The following is a 23,956-nucleotide window of genomic DNA, read 5'->3' as shown; positions in this document are numbered from 1 at the left end:
TTCCAAGATGTACCCTTGTGCACAATATGAGATCATTTGAACAAACTATGCCATGAATGTGGCCATAAGATTGATCATTTGGCTTGAAAGCCATGAATATTCACGCATGATAGCTCGTTTCTGAGAACACTTTTTTAAAATACTTGTCGTATTACAAGTTTGTTATTTTTCCTGGGAACTTGGCCACATATAATGAAACAATGCGAAGGTTGTCCAATTTTTTTTTTGAATTTTTTATGCCCGTTTCAAAATGCGGTCAAAATGGCGGGAATAACCGTTCCTAGCTAGTGGTTGAATCTTGGATTTTTTTTGGTGTTTCTCTGATTAAATAGATACTTATGTACCTAGAAATGATTTTTGGAAAAAATAAAGAGCAAACTACGAGGTAGCTACAGTTCAAATTTGACCCGCTTCTAGCTGAATCATCGGAAATTTGTCTTTTTCACGAGAGGTGGATCAAGTTTTTTTACACCCAACCATTTGTTCAATTGTGCATTAAATATGTCCTAGTATTTTTGAAAATTGATTTGGTACAATTTTGCAACAAATATATGGTACGTCCTTCACAAAAAAACCTCTTTTTGGGCACTCGAAAAATGGAAAATGAATTTTTCGTGCAAAGAAAATGAAAACTCCCTGAGGCAACATCGTTTGAAATTCCAAGATGCTCCATTGTGCACAATATCAGATCATTTGAACAAATATTTGATAGGACTTTCACAAAAAAACTCATTTTGAGCACTGAAAAATGGAATGAAATTTTTTATCTTGAATCGATCTTGACCAATTTATATCGTCATAAGGTCATCAAATGGTTTGCTGCGTTCTGGTTGGACCATGGGCATATCACGCGGATCACGCATCAACCACCGTTGGATGCTTCCGGATCCAACGGCCCAAACCCACCCGAGCCAAAACCCTAGGTCTGTCCTCATGGACATTTTCCACCCACCCCTCCGCCTCCATTCTTTCTCTCATTCCTCCCTCCCCCACCTCCATTCTTTCGCTCCAAATCCGCCACCCACCCCAATCCCTCTCCCCGATCCAAATCGACGACGACAGCCCCCCGTCGCCGCCCCCTCCTTATCCTCCTAGCTCCCTTATCCCCTTCGCCGCTGCCGTCACGCTCCCTTTTCCCCATCGCCGCCGCCACCTCTGCTCGCTACACCACAGCCACACGGCCATCCCCATCCAGATCCAACCTCCGCTGCACGTCGATGAGGCGGCGGGCGGGCGGGGCGCGCCGGCGCGGCCCTCCGTGCGCGCGCACCGGCAGGCCCTCGAGGCGGCGCCGTCGGGGATCGTCTCCGGGCTCGACCTCGGCCGCCTCAACTCCTCCCGCGCCGACGGCTCGCTCCGCAAGGTCGCTGCCGGACCTGCTGGATGAGGAGGACAGGGCCAAGTGCCCGCACTCCATCGTGCTCATCGGCGACGAGTTCCGGGCCCGGGGGCGAACCGTGGAGCTGCCGTGCTTCCGTGCGGGCTCACGCTGGACCCCAAGATCGCGCAGCTCAGGGAGGGGGAGGAGCCGCTCATGGTCTCCCAGTTCATGATGGAGCTGCAGGTCGGCGAAGGAGGATTTGGCTGCTGAGATGGTAAGCTGGTGCTGCAGGATGGTTCGGTGATTCAATTCATGCTGGTGCGAGCGTGCCGTTGATGCTTTCCTTTCTGTTTTTTTGCTTAGGCGGGGCGCAAGGAGACGGCACTCAACCTGGCCAAGTTCGTCGACAAGGGCGTCCAGGTCAAGCTCACCGGCGGCCGCCAAGGTTGATTCGATTCGCACAGCCCGAATCCCCTTGTTTTTCTTCTGTCCCTTCCCAGTGTTATGATAGATACATCGTCAGATCCACTAGAGGGCTCCCTATTTGTTTTGCTTTAGGCTCTGCCACTGTTGCGGTGTTTGGTGTCGAGAGATTCGTAGAGAATGCTGCGCACGTTACTAAAGCGACTTGTTAGCTGGCCTTTGTCTGATTTAGTTGGTGAGTTGTTGGCTGTTGTCATTCTAGTCAGCAAAACAAATGCCTCTGTGTGAGTTTATCTTGTCTAGATATATGTGCTAGGATACCTGTTACTACAGTGAGGAAACAGGTGGGGTGGGAAATAGAAGTTAAACCTGGATCATGGTAATTCATCATGTGTTAGCCTAATGCACGGGCTTTTATCGCAAATCAGTTACAAGCTTGTGCTTGCTTGCACCTCTTTCTTGTTGGGCATGTTTGTCTATAGATTTTGATGTGTGTGGGTATGAGGCGTCTCTTACCTTAGTAGTTGAAAATTATTTAAGCTCCTATGGTGGCCAGGTCTATGAAACCCATGTACTCCCTTCGTTCATAAATATAAGATGTTCCAACTTATTTATGAACTAGATGTATATCGACACGTTTTAGTGTTCACTCTGTATGTAGTCCATATTGAAATATCCAAAACATCTTAATTTGTGAACGGAGGTACTACCTGTTTATCTCCTGCTGTGTTCTTGCTAGCAGTCATATACTGGCGTGGCATATGCATATTTGCAGTTACAGGAACTTTAAAGGGATATGACCTACTCGTGAACTTAGTGCTGGATGAAGCAGTCGAGTCTGAAAGAGTAGGCTTCCTTCCTTTGGATTTTACTGTCCATCTATTTTTTCTAATGATTGATAGTTTCTACAGTTAGAGCTTAGGATGAGAGTTATGACTTATTTGTTCAGCATAGAACATTTTGTTCTACTAAAATTTTGTCAAGGCTAACTTTGTACTAGAGCACTGCATGGAGTACTAGATTACGACAAATGCAGAGTTTATGTTTTCTTTAAACAGCATGATCAATGTGGCTCTTGTGCATTTATAAAGAGATAATGTTCCTCCTTTCTTCTACAGTGTCGTGTGTAATAATCCTCATCTTGCAATTTCTACAGTGGCGTTTATCTAATGCATGTACTTGTACTGTCTCTCTGGACTGCTACTTAGCTTGGTTTCCCCAAGTGAACGCAAGTCTTCCTGCAGTCCTTTTGACATGAAAGAATAGTGTTACAAATCCTTCACGCTGCTATTGAATACTCCTGCTGCCACACAAGTTGAGTTTCAGTCTAGCTCATCTGAAGTTTCTCTGTATGCAGGAGGGCGAGCTGGAGGAGCTTCAGAAGGGTGTGGAGCCTGCGTGGGAGCGCTTGGTCCACCCGCTCGAGCGCATCGTCGACAGGCTGAACGTCGTTGACCGCATCAAGGCTGTCAAGGACTCGCCCGACCTCTGTGCCGCCGTCGAGGATGTCCAGGTAGTCTCTTCTTCTGTCACGCGGCCTATGATCTGGACGAACGAAGCGTTGATTGGTTAGCGCATCATCAGATGATGATGCTGTCTCTGTATTTCTTCTTGCTCCATGAATTAATCCTGATGAATGCTCCTTGTTTTGCACAAGCTGACAAGGACACTAGCTAGAGCGCACTGCCGCTCCTCTTCTTGCATGCAACATAATCTGAAGTTCATTCAGTTCCACTGTGCGTAAACACTATAGTGTAGAACTATCAACTTGTTTCACTATTCAGTTTGTTACCCATTCAGCTTACTTACTGGGGCATCTTTCTTGTAAGAGTTTACTTGATAGTAAAATATGTTAGAAGAATCTACCATGTCTCTGGAATGGATCATCAATCACTCTTTATACACTTGCAACTCAGTTTCTTTCATATAAGTTCTGCTGCCTTTCTTTAGGTTGAGCTACTGCCCTGTTAATTGCTTTAACAAACATTATCATTTGCCATATTGCTTTAACAAACATTATCATTTTTTCCGTTTCTCAAATACAAAATAGCTTGCTCCTTCTAGTTGTGGCATCCCCACTGTTAATCTTTATGATGTTGTTCCTCACTAATATAATATTTACTGATTATTGGTAGTCACTAGTATTCACTGATAACTATGCCTCGTTTTGATTGTTCTATTGTTATTTATGCCAAAAGGCTAACATGTTTGAATTTATTTTGTTCCTGACCATTTTGTTTTATAACATGCAGATGGTGGCCTCTATTCATGTTTCGTCGTGAGCTCCAGGATGAAGAAGTTGGAAGAAGCAATGCATGCTGGATCTAGGCATGCATGCATGCTCTAGTATCCCTGCTTCTGAACCTAGCTAGGGAGGTGCAGGACTTTGTTGTAACGTTGATTTTTCTGGGAATTTTGCTGTACTGGTGATTTTGCTGAGAGTTTGGTGTGTATTTACTTGCCACTATGTTTACTTGATATTTATTTCTGGATTGGAAAATATATTGGCATTGAATCTAGGCTGAATGTATATCTATGATGTAAATATTATTTGACTTGAAGAGGCACAACCCAAATCAAGAAGTGGATGAAATGTCTATTGGACCAAGTTTATTTGGGCTTTGAAAAGACCATGGCCCAAAATATATTAGTGCGAACAAAGGCTTAAAATAAAAAAAATGGATTGTAAAATGACCGTGGCCTAAAAAGGAAATGGCATGTGAAAGGCCATGACCTAGAAAATAAAAAGGCTGAATTACTGGGCCAGGCCCATGTAGCTAGCGAAAATTAACAGAAAAAATATATAAAAAGGCTGAATTGTTGGGCCTGGCCCATGTAAAACACCCATTTAAACCGGGCCGATTCTAATTTTTGACCTTTTCAATTGGTCGCAATTTTGCCACGTCAGATTGCCATGTCGGATCCGACGTCGCCTGGGCAGAGAGCTAGCGACCAAAACAGAAGGTCATGGAATCAACGACCTTCTGTTTTGGTCGTGGAATACCACGACCTTCTCACAGAGAAGGTCGTTAATTTCAGTTTACGACTTCCAGCTTTTGACCATCTGTTTTTGGTCAAAAAAAGGTCGCAAATGAAAATCAATGACCTTTCAGGGACCAATAGTGAGGGTCACAAGTTGACATATTTCTTGTAGTGCATATGCAAACAATGCAAACATAACAGTAATCTGCCAAAACAGTACAGCCTGTAAAGAATGCAAGATTCATCATACTTCCCTAACTCCAAACATTATGAAATTCTACCATACTATAGAAAATTTATCAGAGCTTAATGTGCAAAAAGTTTCAACATTTTATCATATTCTGACTTTTTTAGGGAATTTTTGCAACAGCGGTAAACTTTCTGTTTTGAAACAGCAACATGTATACTTGCAAAATAAGCATGGTAAAGGCTATCCTTGACATTTTTATTGAAAATAAAGATGCAAAACATTATTCTAAATAACAGCAAGCAAATACTAGAAAAATAAAATGATGCTCCAAGCAAAACACATATCATGTGGTGAATAAAAATATAGCTCCAAGTAAAGTTACCGATGAACGAAGACGAAAGAGGGGATGCCATCCGGGGCATCCCCAAGCTTAGGCTCTTGGTTATCCTTGAATATTACCTTCGGGTGCCTTGGGCATCCCCAATCTTAGGCTGTTGCCACTCCTTATTCCATAGTCCATCAAATCTTAACCCAAAACTTGAAAACTTCACAACACAAAACTCAACAGAAAACTCGTAAGCTCCGTTAGTATAAGAAAATAAATCACCACTTTTGGTACTATTGTGAACTCATTCTAAATTCATATTAGTGTAATATATACTGTATTCCAACTTCTATATGGTTCATACCCTCCGATACTACTCATAGATTCGTCAAAATAAGCAAACAACACATAGAAAACAGAATCTGTCAAAAACAGAACAGTCTGTAGTAATCTGTATCAAACGTATACTTCTGGACTCCAAAAATTCTGCCAAAATAGGACAACCTAGATAATTTGAATACTGATCTACTCCAATTGGAATCAGTATTTTATCACTTTCTGGTGATTTTTAACAATTGTTTTTGTGAGCAGAAAGTTTTGTCTTTTTCAGCAAGATCAAATAATTATCATCCAAGAAGATCCTATAGGTCTTATGATAACCCACAAGTATAGGGGATCGCAACAGTTTTCGAGGGTAGAGTATTCAACCCAAATTTATTGATTCTACACAAGGGGAGCCAAAGAATATTCTCAAGTATTAGCAGCTGAGTTGTCAATTCAACCACGCCTGGATAACTTAGTATTTGCAACAAAGTATTTAGTAGCAAAGTAGTATGGAAGTAACGGTAACGGTAGCAAAGTAATATTTCTGGGTTTTGTAGTGATTGTAATAGTAGCAACAAAAAAGTAAATAAGCGAAGAACAATATATGAAAAGCTCGTAGGCATTGGATCAGTGATGGAGAATTATGCCGGATGCGGTTCATCATGTAACAATCATAACATAGGGTGACACAGGACTAGCTCCAATTCATCAATGTAATGTAGGCATGTATTCTGAATATAGTCATACGTGCTTATGGAAAAGAACTTGCATGACATCTTTTGTCCTACCCTCCCGTGGCAGCGGGGTCCTAGCGGAAACTAAGGGATATTAAGGCCTCCTTTTAATAGAGTACCGGACCAAAGCATTAACACATAGTGAATACATGAACTCCTCAAACTATGGTCATCACCGGGAGTGGTCCCGATTATTGTCACTTCAGGGTTGCCGGATCATAACACATAGTAGGTGACTATAGACTTGCAAGATAGGATCAAGAACTCACATATATTCATGAGAACATAATAGGTTCAGATCTGAAATCATGGCACTCGGGCCCTAGTGACAAGCATTAAGGATAGCAAAGTCATAGCAACATCAATCTCAGAACATAGTGGATACTAGGGATCAAACCCTAACAAAACTAACTCGATTACATGATAAATCTCATCCAACCCATCACCGTCCAGCAAGCCTACGATGGAATTACTCACGCACGGCGGTGAGCATCATGAAATTGGTGATGGAGGATGGTTGATGATGACGACGGCGACGGATTCCCCTCTCCAGAGCCCCGAACGGACTCCAGATCAGCCCTCCCGAGAGGTTTTAGGGCTTGGCGGCGGCTCCGTATCGTAAAACGTGATGAATCCTTCTCCCTGATTTTTTCTCCCCGAACACGAATATATGGAGTTGGGGTTGAGGTCGGTGGAGCATCAGGGGGCCCACGAGGCAGGGGGGCGCGCCCCCCACCCTCATTGACAGGTGGAGGCCCCCTGACGTGGATTCTTCTTCTAGTATTTTTAATATTTTCCAAAAATATGTTCCATGGAGTTTCAGGTCATTCCGAGAACTTTTGTTTCTGCACATAAATAACACCATGGAAAGTCTGCTGAAAACAGCGCCAGTCCGGGTTAGTTCCATTCAAATCATGCAAGTTAGAGTCCAAAATAAGGGCAAAAGTGTTTGGAAAAGTAGATACGACGGAGACGTATCAACTCCCCCAAGCTTAAACCTTTGCTTGTCCTCCAGCAATTAAGTTGATAAACTGAAAGTGATAAAGAAAAAAATTACAAACTCTGTTTGCTCTTGTTGTTGTAAATATGTAAAGCCAGCATTCAACTTTTTAGCAAAGATTATGATTAACCATATTCACAATAACACTTAGGTCTCATGTTACTCATATCAATGGTATAATCAACTAGCGAGCAATAATAATAAATCTCGGATGACAACACTTTCTCAAAACAATCATAATATGATATAACAGGATGGTATCTCGCTAGCCCTCTCTGAGACCGCAAAACATAAATGGAGAGCACCTTTAAAGATCAAGGACTGACTAGACATTGTAATTCATGGTAAAAGAGATCCAGTCATAGTCATACCCAATATAAATTAATAGTAATGGATGCAAATGACAGTTGTGCTCTCCAGCTGGTGCTTTTTAATAAGAGGGTGATGACTCAACATAAAAGTAAATAGATAGGCCCTTCATAGAGGGAAGCAGGGATTTGTAGAGATGCCAGAGCTCGGTTTTAAAGTAGAGATAAATAGTATTTTGAGCGGCATACTTTCATTGTCAACATAACAACCAAGAGATGGCGATATCTTCCATGCTACACACATTATAGGCGGTTCCCAAACAGAATGGTAAAGTTTATACTCCCCCTCCACCAACAAGCATCAATCCATGGCATGCTCGAAACAACGAGTGCCTCCAACTAACAACAGTCCCAGGGGGAGTTTTGTTTGCAATTATTTTGATTTGATTTGCATAAAGCATGGGACTGGGCATCCCAGTGACTAGCCATTTTCTCGTGAGTGAGGAGCGGAGTCCACTCCTCTTGAGAATAACCCGCCTAGCATGGAAGATACGGACAGCCCTAGTTGATACATGAGCTATTCGAGCATACAAAACAGAATTTCATTTGAAGATTTAGAGTTTGGCACATACAAATTTACTTGGAACGGCAGGTAGATACCGCATATAGGAAGGTATAGTGGACTCATGTGGAATAACTTTGGGGTTTAAGGGATTGGATGCACAAGCAGTATTCCCGCTTAGTACAAGTGAAGGCTAGCAAAAGACTGGGAAGCGACCAACTAGAGAGCGACAACAGTCATGAACATGCATTAAAATTAAAAAACATTGAGTGAAAGCATGAGTAGGATATAATCCACCATGAACATAAATATCGTGAAGGCTATGTTGATTTGTTTCAACTACATGTGTGAACATGTGCCAAGTCGAGTCACTTAAATCATTCAAAGGAGGATACCACCCTATCATACCACATCAAACCATTTTAATAGCATGTTGGCACGCAAGGTAAACCATTATAACTCATAGCTAATCAAGCATGGCATGAGCAACTATAATCTCTAATTGTCATTGCAAACATGTTTATCCATAATAGGCTGAATCAAGAGCGATGAACTAATTATATTTACAAAAACAAGAGAGGTCGAGTTCATACCAGCTTCTGTCATCTCAGTCAGTCCATCATATATCGTCATAATTGCCTTTCACTTGCACGACCGAACGATGTGAAAATAATAAGAGTGCACGTGCATTGGACTAAGCTGGAATCTGCGAGCATTCAATAAACAGGAGAAGACAAGGCAATATGGGCTCTTGGTTAAATCAACAATAACGCATATAAGAGCCACTTCAACAATTTAATTATGGTCTTCTCCTATCGACCCCCAAAGAAAATAAAAGAAATAAAACTATTTACATGGGAAATCTCCCAACAAGCAAAAGAAGAACAGGAAATCTTTTTGGGTTTTCTTTTTTATTATTACTACTACAGCAAGAAAAGTAAACTAGCTAAAGCTATTACTATTTTTTTTGGTTTTTTCTTAAGGTATATCAAACACACAAGAAGAAAACGTAAAAAGAAAATAAACTAGCATGGATAGTACAATGAAAGAGTATGAGCACCGACAACTAGCAATGAGTGTGTGAACATAAATGTAATGTCGGTGGGAAATACGTACTCCCCCAAGCTTAGGCTTTTGGCCTAAGTTGGTTTATTGCCGCGGATGGCCTGGCGGATATCCACAGTTGTAACCGGGGTCGTACTAAGGTGAAGAAGACTCTGATTGCCACTGGTTGGCAATCATCTCCGGATCCCACTGGTAATTAGATTGTCGTGGAGGATCAAATTGTGGTTCCGACTCTGGCTCTGTGGCTGATGTAGGGTTCTGGTAGGCGTGAATGGCCGCCAGGGGAACGAGATACGGACCTGCAGATAAATCAAACAAGGAAGGAGCAGGCAAGGTAATAGTCTCAGGGTGATGTTTATCAAAGAACAATTTGTATTTAAGTGCCACTTCCCTATTCTTAACAATAAAATCATGCGCTACCATACTCTTATAATCTAAATAAACAGTGGGCAGCAATTTTTCTTCTTTTTCATAGTGCCTAATAGGCATGTTATAGTGTGCAGCAAGGCGTGAAGCGTAAATACCTCCAAAGATGGGGCCCTTTGTATGGTTCAGACTTAACCGTTTAGCAATAGTACGGCCCATACTAACAGAGTTATCACAAAATAAACCATGGAACAAAATCATAATATCAGGAACACTATGGTTTCCACAGTTTCCGCGACCAATTAAGCAACGACTAGCAAATATTGCAAAGTAGCATAAAACAGGAAAATGTATGCTAGTGATTCTTGCATCGGAAACCTTCCTAGTTTCCCCTACAGTAATCGTGTCAATAAACCCATCCACATCTTTACGATGTGGTTCCTCTAAACTACCCTCGAAAGGTATTTTGCAAACCTTGCAAAATTCATCTAGTGATATCTTCTTAACCACATCATATAAATGAAACTCTACTGAAGGAGGTGATTCCTTAGGATAATAGTAGAAGTTTTGCACAAAAGTATTGGTGAGTAAGAGATACTGTTCGCGTTGGTCGCGGAGGAAGTCGGTGAGGCCTACATTCTCAGCCAATTCATAAAAATCATCATAAATCCTGGCTGCTCTCAAGAAATCATTGGAAGGCCATTCACGAGGCCGAACCTCCGCGGTGCGAGGCAAATTCTATTTGGGCCTCTCTGCTTCTTCACCTTGCTTTTCCTTCGAGCTTCGGATCAATGAGCCCCTCAAAAATCTCTTCATTATTTTCTGAAAAATTCTGAAATTTTTAGCAACTTCAAATAAAAGTGAAGCAAGCTCAACAAAATTGATAGCAACTACTCCTACCAGTGCCTAGAGCCAATATCATGCATTAGAACTACTTGGAACCATATAAATTTGACATGCTAGCTCAAGAACATGGTCACCTAGGCAGCACAAATTTGCAATGAATAAAGCACTAGAACAAAAACTAATTGGACCAATGGAGGAGTCACATACCAAGGAACAATCCCCCAAAGCAGTTTTGTGAGAGGTGCTTTGAGCAAGGAGATCGAAAATCGCAGCAAAATGAGCTAGAACTCGTGCTTGAGTTGGATGTTGATTTTTTTGGAAGGAAGATGAAGTGTGTGGGTGCAGGAATAAGTGGAGGGGAGCCACCGTGGGCCCACGAGGCAGGGGGCGTGCCCTGTAGGGGTGGGCACGCCCTGGACCCTCATGGCCAGGTGCTTGCTCCCCCTGCTGTGTTCTCAGTGCCAGATATTCTCAAATATTCCAGAAAAAATCATATTCCATTTTCAGGGCATTTGGAGAACTTTTATTTTCGGGGTATTTTTATATTGCACGGTTAATTCAGAAAACAAACAGGAAAATACTATTTTTGCTTTATTTCAACTAAATAACATAAAGTAAAAGGAGGGTACAGAAGGTTGTGCCTTCTAGTTTCATCCATCTCATGCTCATCAAAAGGAATCCACTAACAAGGTTGATCAAGTCTTGTTAACAAACTCATTCCGAATAACATGGAACCGGAGAAATTTCGAATAACACTATGTTACCTCAGCGGGGATATGCACATCCCCAATAATAAGAATATCATATTTCTTCTTGACAGTAGGAAGAGGAAATTCAAAACCTCCAAAAATTATTGATGGAATTTTTCCAATAGAGTTGATACTATGAACATGAGGTTGTTTCCTCGGAAAGTGTACCGTATGCTCATTACCATTAACATGAAAAGTGACATTGCCTTTGTTGCAATCAATAACAGCCCCTGCAGTATTCAAAAAAGGTCTTCCAAGAATAATAGACATACTATCGTCCTCGGGAATATCAAGAATAACAAAGTCCGTTAAAATAGTAACATTTGCAACTACAACAGGCACATCCTCACAAATACCGACAGGTATAGCAGTTGATTTATCAGCCATTTGCAAAGATATTTCAGTAGGTGTCAACTTATTCAAGTCAAGTCTACGATATAAAGAGAGAGGCATAACACTAACACCGGCTCCAAGATCACATAAAGCAGTTTTAACATAGTTTCTTTTAATGGAGCATAGTATAGTAGGTACTCCTGGATCTCCAAGTTTCTTTGGTATTCCACCCTTAAAATTATAATTAGCAAGCATGGTGGAAATTTCAGCTTTCTGTATCTTTCTTTTATTAGTAACAATTTCTTTTATATACTTAGCATAAGGATTCATTTTGAGCATATCAGTTAATCGCATACGCAAGAAGATAGGTCTAATCATTTCAGCAAAGCGCTCAAAATCCTCATCATCCTTTTTCTTGGATGGTTTGGGAGGAAAAGGCATGGGTTTCTGAACCCATGGTTCTCTTTCTTTACCATGTTTCCTAGCAACAAAGTCTCTCTTATCATAACGTTGATTCTTTGATTGTGGGTTATCAAGATCAACAGCAAGTTCAATTTCTGCATCATTGTCATTACTAGGTTGAGCATCATCATGAACATTATCATTAACATTTTCATTAGGTTCATGTTCATTACCAGATTGTGTTTCAGGATCAGAAATAGAAATATCATTTGGATTCTCAGGTGGTTCAGCAATAGGTTCACTAGAAGCATGCAAAGTCCTATCATTTTTCTTTCTCTTCTTTTTAGAAGGACTAGGTGCATCTAAATTATTTCTCTGAGAATCTTGCTCAATTCTCTTAGGATGGCCTTCAGGATACAGAGGTTCCTGAGTCATTTTACCAGTTCTAGTAGCCACTCTAACATCATAATCATTATTCTTACTATTTAATTCATTGATCAAATCATTTTGAGCTTTAAGTACTTGTTCTACTTGAGTGGTAACCATAGAAGCATGTTTACTAATGAGTTTGAGTTCACCTTTAACTCTAGACATATAATCACCCAAGTGTTCAATCATATCGGAATTGTATTTCAATTGTCTACCAAAATAAGCATTGAAGTTTTCTTGTTTGACAATAAAATTATCAAACTCTTCTAAGCATTGTCTAGCAGACTTATAGTGTGGAATATCACCTTCATCAAATCTATAGAGAGAAATTACCTTTACTACCTGTGTCGGGTTATCAAGACCATGAGTTTCTTCAATAGGTGATGGATTAAGATCATATGTTTCTTCAACAGGCGGTAAATTAAGACCATGTATTTCTTTAATAGGAGGTAAATTCTTAACATCTTCAGCTTTAATACCTTTTTCTTTCATAGATTTCTTTGCCTCTTGCATATCTTCAGGACTGAGAAATAGAACACCTCTCACTTCGGAGTTGGTTTAGGAATAGGCTCAGGAGTTGGCTCAGGAAGTGTCCAATTATTTTCATTTGTCAACATATTATTCAATAGAATTTCAGCTTCATCCGGTGTTCTTTCCCTGAAAACAGAACCAGCACAACTATCCAGGTAATCTCTGGAAGCATTGGTTAGTCCATTATAAAAGATATCGAGTATTTCAGTTTTCTTAAGAGGATGATCAGGCAAAGCATTGAGTAATTGGAGAAGCCTCCCCCAAGCTTGTGGGAGACTCTCTTCTTCAGTTTGCACAAAGTTGTATATATCCCTTAAAGCACCTTGTTTCTAATGAGCAGGGAAATATTTAGCAGAGAAGTAATAAATCATATCCTGGGGACTACGCACACAACCAGGATCAAGAGAATTAAACCATATCTTAGCATCACCCTTTAATGAGAACGGAAATATTTTAAGGATATAAAAGTAGCAAGATTTCTCATCATTGGTGAACAGGGTCGCTATATCATTTAATTTGGTAAGATGTGCCACAACAGTTTCAGATTCATAACCATAGAAAGGATCAGATTCAACCAAAGTAATTATATCAGGATCAACAGAGAATTCATAATCCTTATCAGTAACACAGATAGGTGAAGTAGCAAAAGCAGGGTCAGGTTTCATTCTAGCATCAAGAGATTGCTCCTTCCATTTAGCTAATAGCTTCTTAATATCACTTCTATCATTGCAAGCAAGAATAGCTCTAGCAGATTCTTCATCCAAAACATAACCCTCGAGAACAATAGGTAATTCATATTTATTAGGGAGAGAGCCTTCATCATCACTATCTTCAAAATTATCAGTTTCAATAATTTCATTCTCTCTAGCCCTAGCAAGTTGTTCATCAAGAAATTCACCAAGTGGCACAATAGTATCAAGCATATAAGTAGTTTCATCATAAGTATCATGCATAGCAGATGTGGCATTATCAATAACATGCGACATATCAGAATTAACAGCAGAAGCAGGTTTAGGCGTCGCAAGCTTACTCAAAACAGAAGGTGAATCAAGTGCAGAGCTAGATAGCAGTTCCTTACCTCCCCTCGTAGTTGAGGGATAAATTTTTGTCTTTCAAGTTCTTCATAGTGACCAGCAGATATAAATCCCAAGTGACTCAAAGAATAGAGCTATGCTCCCCGGCAACGGCGCCAGAAAATAGTCTTGATAACCCACAAGTATAGGGGATCGCAACAATTTTCGAGGGTAGAGTATTCAACCCAAATTAATTGATTCGACACAAGGGGAGCCAAAGAATATTCTCAAGTATTAGCAGCTGAGTTGTCAATTCAACCACACCTAGATAACTTAGTATCTGCAGCAAAGTATTTAGTAGCAAAGTAGTATGGAAGTAACAGTAACGGTAGCAAAGTAATATTTTTGGGTTTTGTAGTGATTGTAATAGTAGCAACAGAAAAGTAAATAAGCGAAGAACAATATGTAAAAAGCTCGTAGGCATTGGATCAGTGATGGAGAATTATGCCGGATGCGGTTCATCATGTAACAATCATAACATAGGGTGACACAGAACTAGCTCCAATTCATCAATGTAATGTAGGCATGTATTCCGAATATAGTCATACGTGCTTATGGAAAAGAACTTGCATGACATCTTTTGTCCTACCCTCCCGTGGCAGCGGGGTCCTAGCAAAAACTAAGGGATATTAAGGCCTCCTTTTAATAGAGTACGGGACCAAAGCATTAACACATAGTGAATACATGAACTCCTCAAACTATGGTCATCACCGGGAGTGGTCCCGATTATTGTCACTTCGGGGTTGCCGGATCATAACACATAGTAGGTGACTATAGACTTGCAAGATAGGATCAAGAACTCACATATATTCATGAAAACATAATAGGTTCAGATCTGAAATCATGGCACTCGGGCCCTAGTGACAAGCATTAAGCATAGCAAAGTCATAGGAACATCAATCTCAAAACATAGTGGATACTAGGGATCAAACCCTAACAAAACTAACTTGATTACATGATAAATCTCATCCAACCCATCACCGTCTAGCAAGCCTACGATGGAATTACTCACACACAGCGGTGAGCATCATGAAATTGGTGATGGAGGATGGTTGATGATGACGACGGCGACGGATTCCCCTCTCCGGAGCCCCGAACAGACTCCAAATCAGCCCTCCCGAGAGGTTTTAGGGCTTGGCGGCGGCTCCGTATCGTAAAACACGATGAATCCTTCTCCCTGATTTTTTTCTCCCCGAACACGAATATATGGAGTTGGGGTTGAGGTCGGTGGAGCGTCAGGGGGCCCACAAGGCAGGGGGCGGCCCCACCCTCGTGGACAGGTGGAGGCCCCCCTGACGTGGATTCTTCTTCCAGTGTTTTTAATATTTTCCAAAAATACGTTCCGTGGAGTTTCAGGTCATTCCGAGAACTTTTGTTTCTGCACATAAATAACACCATGGAAAGTCTGCTGAAAACAGCGTCAGTCCGGGTTAGTTCCATTCAAATCATGCAAGTTAGAGTCCAAAACAAGGGCAAAAGTGCTTGGAAAAGTAGATACGACGGAGACATATCATCTTACTTGGCACAAACACCAACTAAAACATAAAACCACATCTAAACAGAGGTTGGATGATTTATTTATTACTAAATAGGAGCAAAAAGCAAAGAACAAAAGTAAAATTGGGTTGCCTCCCAACAAGCGCTTACGTTTAACACCCCTAGCTAGGCATGATGATTTCAATGATGCTCACATGAAAGATAAGAATTGAAATATAAAGAGAGCATCATGAAGAATATGACTAGCACATTTAAGTCTAATCCACTTCCTATGCATAGGGATTTTGTGAGCAAACAACTTATGGGAACAATAATCAACTAGCATAGGAAGGCAAAACAAGCATAACTTCAAGATTTAAGCACATAGAGAGGAAACTTGATATTATTGCAATATGTAGAAGCATATGATCCTCTCTCATAATAACTTCCAGTAGCATCATGAATGAATTCAATCATATAACCAGCACATAAAGCATTCTTTTCATGATCTACTTGCATAGAAATTTTCCTACTCTCCACGTAAGCAAATTTATTCTCATCAATAGTAGTGGGAGCATACTCAACAAAATAATTATCATGTGAGACATAATCCAATTGAAAATTAAAATCATGTTGACAAGTTTTATGGTTATCATTGTTCTTTATAGAATACATGTCATCACAGTAATCATCATAAATAGGAGGCATGCTATCATCAAAATAAATTTTCTCATCCAAACTTGGGGGACTAAACATATCATCTTCATCAAACATAGCATCCCCAAGCTTGTGGCTTTGCATATCATTAGCATCATGAATATTCAAGGAATTCATACTAACAACATTGCAATCATGCTCATCATTCAAATATTTAGTGCCAAACATTCTAATGCATTCTTCTTCTAGCACTTGAGCACAATTATTGGAATCCTTATTTTCATGAAAGACATTAAAAAGATGAAGCATATGAGGCAACCTTAATTCCATTTTTTTGTATTTTATTTTATAGACTAAACTAGTGATAAAACAAGAAACTAAAAGATTCGATTGCAAGATCTAAAGATATACCTTCAAGCACAAACCTCCCCGGCAACGGCGCCAGAAAAGAGCTTGATGTCTACTACGCAACCTTCTTCTTGTAGACGTTGTTGGGCCTCCAAGTGCAGAGGTTTGTAGGACAGTAGCAAATTTCCCTCAAGTGGATGACCTAAGGTTTATCAATTCGTGGGAGGCGTAGGATGAAGATGGTCTCTCTCAAACAACCCTGCAACCAAATAACAAAGAGTCTCTTGTGTCCCCAACACACCCAATACAATGGTAGATTGTATAGGTGCACTAGTTCGGCGAAGAGTGGTGATACAAGTGCAATATGGATGGTAGATATAGGTTTTTGTAAGCTGAAAATATAAAAACAGCAAGGTAACTAATGATAAAAGTGAGCACAAACGGTATTGCAATGCGTTGAAACAAGGCCTAGGGTTCATACTTTCACTAGTGCAAGTTCTCTCAACAATAATAACATAATTGGATCATATAACTATCCCTCAACATGCAACAAAGAGTCACTCCAAAGTCACTAATAGCGGAGAACAAACAAAGAGCTCATGGTAGGGTACGAAACCACCTCAAAGTTATCCTTTCTGATCGATCTATTCAAGAGTCCGTAGTAAAATAACATGAAGCTATTCTTTCCGTTCGATCTATCCTAGAGTTCGTACTAGAATAACACCTTAAGACACAAATCAACCAAAACCCTAATGTCACCTAGATACTCCAATGTCACCTCAAGTATCTGTGGGTATGATTACACGATATGCATAACACAATCTCAGATTCATCTATTCAACCAACACAAAGAACTTCAAAGGGTGCCCCAAAGTTTCTACCGGAGAGTCAAGACGAAAACGTGTGCCAACCCCTATGCATAAGTTCACAATGTTACGGAACCCGCAAGTTGATCACCAAAACAAACATCAAGTAGATCATGTGAATATCCCATTGTCACCACAAATAAGCACATGCAAGACATACATCATGTGTTCTCAAATCCTTAAAGACTCAATCCGATAAGATAACTTCAAAGGGAAAACTCAGTCCATTACAAGAGAGTAGAGGGGGAGAAACATCATAAGATCCAACTATAATAGCAAAGCTCGCCATACATCAAGATCCTGCTGAATCAAGAACACGAGAGAGAGAAAGAGAGAGAGAGAGAGAGAGAGAGAGAGAGAGAGAGAGAGAGATCAAACACATAGCTACTGGTACATACCCTCAGCCCCGAGGGTGAACTACTCCCTCCTCGTCATGGAGAGCGCCGGGATGATGAAGATGGACACCGGTGAGGGATCCCCCCTCCGGCAAGGTGCCGGAACAGGGTCCCGATTGGTTTTCGGTGGCTACAGGGGCTTGCGGCGGCAGAACTCCCGATCTACGTTATTTTCTGGAGGTTTCAGTATTTATAGGATTTTTTGGCGTAGGTCTCACGTCAGGGGGGTCTCCGGGTTGTCCACGAGGTAGGGGCCCACGCCCAGGAGGGTGGGCGCGCCTCCCACCCTCGTGGGCAGCCCGGGACTCTCCTGGCCCAACTCTTTTACTCCGGGGGCTTCTTTTGGTCCAGAAAAAATCATCAAAAATTGGCACGTCAATTGGACTCCGTTTGGTTTTCCTTTTCTGCAAAACTTAAAAACAGGGAAAAACAGAAACTAGCACTGGGCTCTAGGTTAATAGGTTAGTCCCAAAAATCATATAAAATAGCATATAAATTCATATAAAACATCCTAGAAGGATAATATAATATCATGAATACTTCATAAATTATAGATACGTTGGAGTATTATGTTGCAAGTTTACTCAAAACAGAAGGTGAATCTAAAGCAGAACTGGTTGGCAGTTCCTTACCTCCCCTCGTCTTTGAGGGATAAATCTTACTCTTTGGATCCTTCACATTCTTCATAGTGATAATATGATAATAATCCCAAGTGACTCAACAAATATAGCTATGCTCCCCGGCAACGGCGCCAGAAAATGGTCTTGATAACCCACAAGTATAGGGTATCGCAACAGTTTTCGAGGGTAGAGTATTCAACCCAAATTTATAGATTCGACACAAGGGGAGCCAAAGAATATTTGAAGGTATTAGCAGCTGAGTTGTCAATTCAACCACACCTGGAGATTAATTATCTGCAACAAAGTGATCAGTAGCACAGTAATATGATAGTTTGATGGTAGTGACAGCAGCAACGGTAACAGTAACAGTGATAGCAGTAATTTTGTAGCAAGTGTAACAATGATGATAGCAGTAGTAATGCAGAAACAATATGAAAAAGTTCGTAGGCATTGGATCGGTGACTTGTTGGATGATATTCATCATGTGACAGTTATAACCTAGGGCGATACGACACTAGCTCCAGTTCATCGATATAATGTAGGCATGTATTCCGTAATAGTCATACGTGCTTTATTAAAAGAACTTGCATGACATCTTTGTCCTACCCTCCCATGGCAGCGGGTTCCATATTGGAAACTAAGGGATATTAAGGCCTCCCTTTAATAGAGAACCGGAACAAAGCATTAACACATAGTGAACACATGAACTCCGCAAACTACGGTCATCACCGAGAGTGGGCCCGGTTGTTGTCACTCCGGGGTTGTCGGATCATAACACGTATTAGGTGACTATAACTTGCAAGATCAGATCTAAAACATGGATATAATGATGAATTCATAAACGGTTCAGATCTGAGTTCATGGCACCCGGGCCCAAAGTGACAAGCATTAAGCATAGCAAAGTCATAGCAACATCAATCTAAGAACATAATGGATACTAGGGATCAAGCCCTAACAAAACTAACTCGATTACATGATGAATCTCATCCAACTCCTCACCGGCCAACGAGCCTACGAAGGAATTACTCACTCCCGGTGGGGAGCATCATGGAATTGGCGATGGAGAAGGGTTGGTGATGACGAAGAACGAAGATCCCCCTCTCCGGAGCCCCAAACGGACTCCAGATCTACCCTCCCGAGGAAGAACAGGGCTTGGCGGCGGCTCCGTCTCGTGGATCACGATAATTCTTTCTCCCAGATTTTTTCTCCAAAAATAGGAATTTATAGTGTCAGGGTTGAGGTCTGCGGGGCCAGCAGGTGGGTACAACACACCTGGGCGCACCAGGAGAGGGGGGGCACGCCCTGGTGGGTTGTGCCCACCCAGGGGCCCCTCTCTGGTGGGTCTTGGGTCCAGTAATTCTCTTTTATTATATAAAAATCCTCGCAAAGTTTCGTTCCATTCCGAGAACTTTTATTTCTGCACAAAAACAACACCATGGTAGTTCTGCTGAAAACAGCGTCAATCCGGGGTTAGTTTCATTCAAACCATGGAAATTAGAGTCCAAAACAAGAGGAAAAACGTGAGAGAAAGTAGATACGTTGGAGACGTATCAAGGCCGAATTGGGAGGACCCCAAGTAGGATTCCTCCTACTTGGGGTGCCCCCTTGGCTGCCTCTCCTCCCCTCCAACCTATATATATGTGGGGGGCACTGCTAGAACACACATCAAACATTGTTAACCGTGTGCAGCGCCCCCCTTCACAGTTTACGCCTCCGGTCATATTCACGTAGTGCTTAGGCGAAGCCCTGCGCGAATCACTTCACCATCACCATCACCACACCGTCGTGCTGACGGAACTCTCTCTCGACACTTTGCTGGATCAAGAGTTCGAGGGACATCATCGAGCTGAACGTGTGCAGAACTCGGAGATGTCGTATGTTCGGTGCTTGATCGGTTGGATTGAGAAGACGTTCGACTAGATCAACCGCGTTAAGCTAACGCTTCCGCTTTTAGTCTACGAGGGTACGTAGACACACTCTCCCCCTCTCATTGCTATGCACCTCCTAGATAGATCTTGCGTGAGCGTAGGAAATTTTTGAAATTGCATGCTATGTTTCCCAACTGTGGCATCCGAGCCAGGTCTCTGCGTAGATGATATGCACGAGTAGAACACAAAGAGTTGTGGGCGATGATAGTCATACTGCTTACCACCAACGTCTTATTTTGATTCGGCAGTATTGTTGGATGAAGCAGCCCGGACCAACCTTACATGACCATGTTCATGAGACCGGTTCCACCAACAGACATGCAACTTGTTTTGCATAAAGGTGGCTGGCAGGTGTCTGTTTCTCCAACTTTAGTTGAATCGAATTTGACTACGGCCGGTCCTTGTTGAAGGTTAAAATAGCAAAGTTGATGAAACATCGTTGTGGTTTTGATGCGTAGGTAAGAACGGTTCTTACTAGAAGCCCGCAGCAGCCATGTAAAACTTGCAACAACAAAGTAGAGGACGTCTAACTTGTTTTTGCAGGGCATGATGTGATGTGATATGGTCAAGACATGATGTGATATACGTTATTGTATGAGATGATCATGTTTTGTAAAAGTTATCAGCAACTGGCAGGAGCCTTATGGTTGTCGCTTTATTCTATGAAATGCAATCGCCATGTAATTGCTTTAATTTATCACTATGCGTTAGCGATAGTTGTAGAAGCAATAGTTGGCGAGACGACAACGATGCTGCGATGGAGATCAAGGTGTCAAGCCGGTGACGATGGAAATCATGACGGTGCTTTGGAGATGGAGATCAAAGGCACAAGGTGATGATGCACTAGTAGGAAAAGGGGCTTTTACCCCGGTTGGTAAGGGCCTTTTGTCCCGGTTTTTGAACCGGGACTAAAGGGTCGTTACTAATACCCTAACCCTTTAGTCCCGGTTCTTACACGAACCGGGACAGAAGGTCCTCCACGTGGCCGCTGCTGCCAGCCCAGGCAGGGGGGCCTTTGGTCCCGGTTGGTGCCACCAACCGGGACCAATAGGCAGGGCCTTTTGTCCCGGTTGGTGTCACCAACCGGGACCAATAGGCATCCACGCGTCAGCAGTTGGCAGGAGCTGAGGTTTTTGTTTTTTTGAAAGGGGGTGGTTTAGGGGTTTTGGGGGGTTAATTTAGGTGTTTCATATATTGTGTTAGCTAGCTAATTAATAGAGAGAAGTGTCCTCTCTTATCTCCGTGCTTGGTCGACGCTACGTACTATATACGTATGGAGAGGAGTAGACACGCTAGCTAGTAATCAAATGAAGGAAACAGAAGATCGTCATGAACATATGCATACAGAGAGAAGTGATATCGACCACCTCTCCTTCTCCGAGATATTGGTCGAACAACAAGTTCTCGTATATCTATCCGACACTACCGGCTACATATATACAATAATTATCTCTTACAATACAATCTCCTAATTAAATTGTAGGAACACGGGGTCCACATAGTATTCTCCGTTTTCAGCGATCACGTGGTCAAGGAAGAAAGCCGCCAATTCCTCTTGAATTCCTCGCATACGATCTGGTGCTAGGAGTTCATCCCGCTTCCGAAACATCTAATTTGAAGAAGGGGGTCAATACATATATATATGAATAAATGAAACTCAACACAAATGATGGTAATAAAATAAAATTGTGAATATTATTTCTTACGCACTTCATATTGTTCTTCAGTGTAGCCCCGCTCACAGGTCGTGTAGCGGATGGACTCGCAAACGTAGTATCCACAGTAATTATTCCCGGGTTCCTGCCACAACCACTTTACAAGAAATAGAGGTCAATCAAACTGATAAGCAAGCATGCTAAATGGTATTGATGAAACTAGCACTTGAATCACTAGGAGATGCGCGGAACATGCTACTATAGTACTTACTTTCGGGTGATTAAATTGCAGCTTCTTCGGCAGTCCCGGAGCTTTTGAGGTGAATTTTCTCCAAACCCTGCCAGACAAAGAAAACAATTACTTGATATCAGGAAATGAACAAAGTTGCTGATATGGTGGATAATGATCGATTTAACTTACTTCTGGAGCATTTGAGTCATGTTCGCATAGTCCTGGGGATCTTTTCGTCTCGAGTCTAAGACGGTTACTACTCCCTGCTCAAGGTTAATCTCTAGGAGAATATAGTGGAAGCTGCGCATGCATGCATAAGTCATCAATTACATTACCATAACCTGGACTAATAAGGGAAACCGAATATGCACAAGACAGTAACACTCACTTGAAGTTGTAAGGAAAGAGTATTATATCTTTGTTTTGATTTAATACCAACGATTGTAGCAAGTTGGCCTCGGCTTCTTTGGGATGTTTTTCAACCGTATATGCATCTATGAGATTTGTGTTAATGAACCCAATATCACCGATTTGTCTTTTCTTCAATTCGGCGATCTTCAATCTGCATAACATAGTGAGGATAATTATAAATACATGCAATGAAAGAGCTGACCTATATAGAGAGACTTAATGACAGAAGTAGTACTACTTACAAACAGTAGCAAGTGATCGTTGTTTTATCAAGGGCCTTTTGATTGTAAAACTGGAAGAAATCCTCAAATGGAACATTCAGCAGATCAATTCCAACGAGGTCATGCTCCGGTTTAACTCTCAGCGTCAAAATATCCATCCCATCAGACTCTCCGCAGGTTTTCATGTACCAATCATGTAGTCTTCGCATCATCGTTGTTAGAGATCTTTCATCTTTGACGAGAGGCTTCCCGTAATGGTATTTGTGTTCGTCCACCTCCATGATTTCATAATGTACATCGTCGGGCAGGTAATCTCCTAGATTGCTATAACCGGGCACCATACTCGGATCATTAGCAACGATGTCTTTTGACACCTTGAGCGGGGGGCACGATTGGTTCGCTTGTTCGCCGAGCTGGGCAATTTTTTTCCCAGCTCGTCGTTCTTTTAACCTTTGATCACTGACAGTACTTCCCGACCGCTCCGCTTCGGCATATGTCTTTGCAAGAATGCGCTCATAGTTGCCTCTCGGCGGAGACTTTGGTGGTTTTGTCAGGGCAGCCAGAGTGCGCTTTGCTTTCACCGGATCTACCTTCTCCTCCGGAGGTGGATGTTTCTTTGCTTTCACCCCTTCAAAGAAGTTTATCACTTCGGCTCGCACGATCTTCCTGGTTTCCTCCTCGGTCCTCTCGTATGGTAACTTCTCTAGAGTCTTCAGAGAAGGACCGAATCTGTATTGCCTCCCGCCTCTGGCAGCTGTACTGCTAGACGCCGGCAGAGCAGACGGAGCGGCTGCGGCTGTCGTCTTTCCTTGCTTACAAGGCGGAGGAGAAGGACTACGACGCGACGGAGCAGCCGCAGCGGCGGCGGGTCTCTTCCGCCCTTGCTGACGAGGCGGAGAAGGAGGAGGCTGGCTGCTCTGGCGCGCCGGCGCTGGCGGAGAAGGAGGCGGAGTGCCGCCACGCGCCGGAGAAGGAGGCTGAGTGCCCTGATCACTCGCCGGAGGAGGAGGCGGAGGAGGAGGCGGAGTGCCCTTAGTCGCCGGAGCCGTCCAGTTCGGAAGCTTGATGAGCTCCTTCCGCCATAGGCATGGAGTCTTCAGAGCAGAACCCAGCCGAGTCTCCCCTTCACCGGTAGGGTGGTCAAGTTGGAGCTCCTCAAATCCCTCCGTTATTTCATCCACCAT

The 23,956-nt window shown here is 42.1% G+C and overlaps 1 protein-coding gene across 1 annotated transcript; it reads left to right on the top strand.

Annotated features, from left to right (window-relative positions):
• Positions 1-1,111: 1,111 nt before the first annotated feature.
• LOC141041467 (uncharacterized) lies at positions 1,112-4,366 on the top strand. Its single transcript, XM_073507656.1, has 4 exons — positions 1,112-1,595; positions 1,685-1,766; positions 2,520-2,590; positions 3,102-4,366. The coding sequence occupies exons 1-4, from the start codon at positions 1,593-1,595 to the stop codon at positions 3,315-3,317; spliced, it is 372 nt and encodes a 123-aa protein (XP_073363757.1). The 5' UTR covers positions 1,112-1,592; the 3' UTR covers positions 3,318-4,366.
• Positions 4,367-23,956: the final 19,590 nt, after the last annotated feature.

This window comes from Aegilops tauschii, chromosome 1 (genome assembly GCF_002575655.3).
Source record: "Aegilops tauschii subsp. strangulata cultivar AL8/78 chromosome 1, Aet v6.0, whole genome shotgun sequence".
NCBI classification, from domain to species: domain Eukaryota; kingdom Viridiplantae; phylum Streptophyta; class Magnoliopsida; order Poales; family Poaceae; genus Aegilops; species Aegilops tauschii.
The sequence above is the reverse complement of the archived record's forward strand: the minus strand, read 5'-3'. Positions and strand labels throughout refer to the sequence as shown.

Coding starts and splice junctions, on each gene's coding strand:
- LOC141041467 (XM_073507656.1), top strand. Junction 1,767..2,519: donor GCTCACCGGCGGCCGCCAAG/GTTGATTCGATT, acceptor GCATATTTGCAG/TTACAGGAACTTTAAAGGGA. Junction 2,591..3,101: donor AAGCAGTCGAGTCTGAAAGA/GTAGGCTTCCTT, acceptor CTCTGTATGCAG/GAGGGCGAGCTGGAGGAGCT.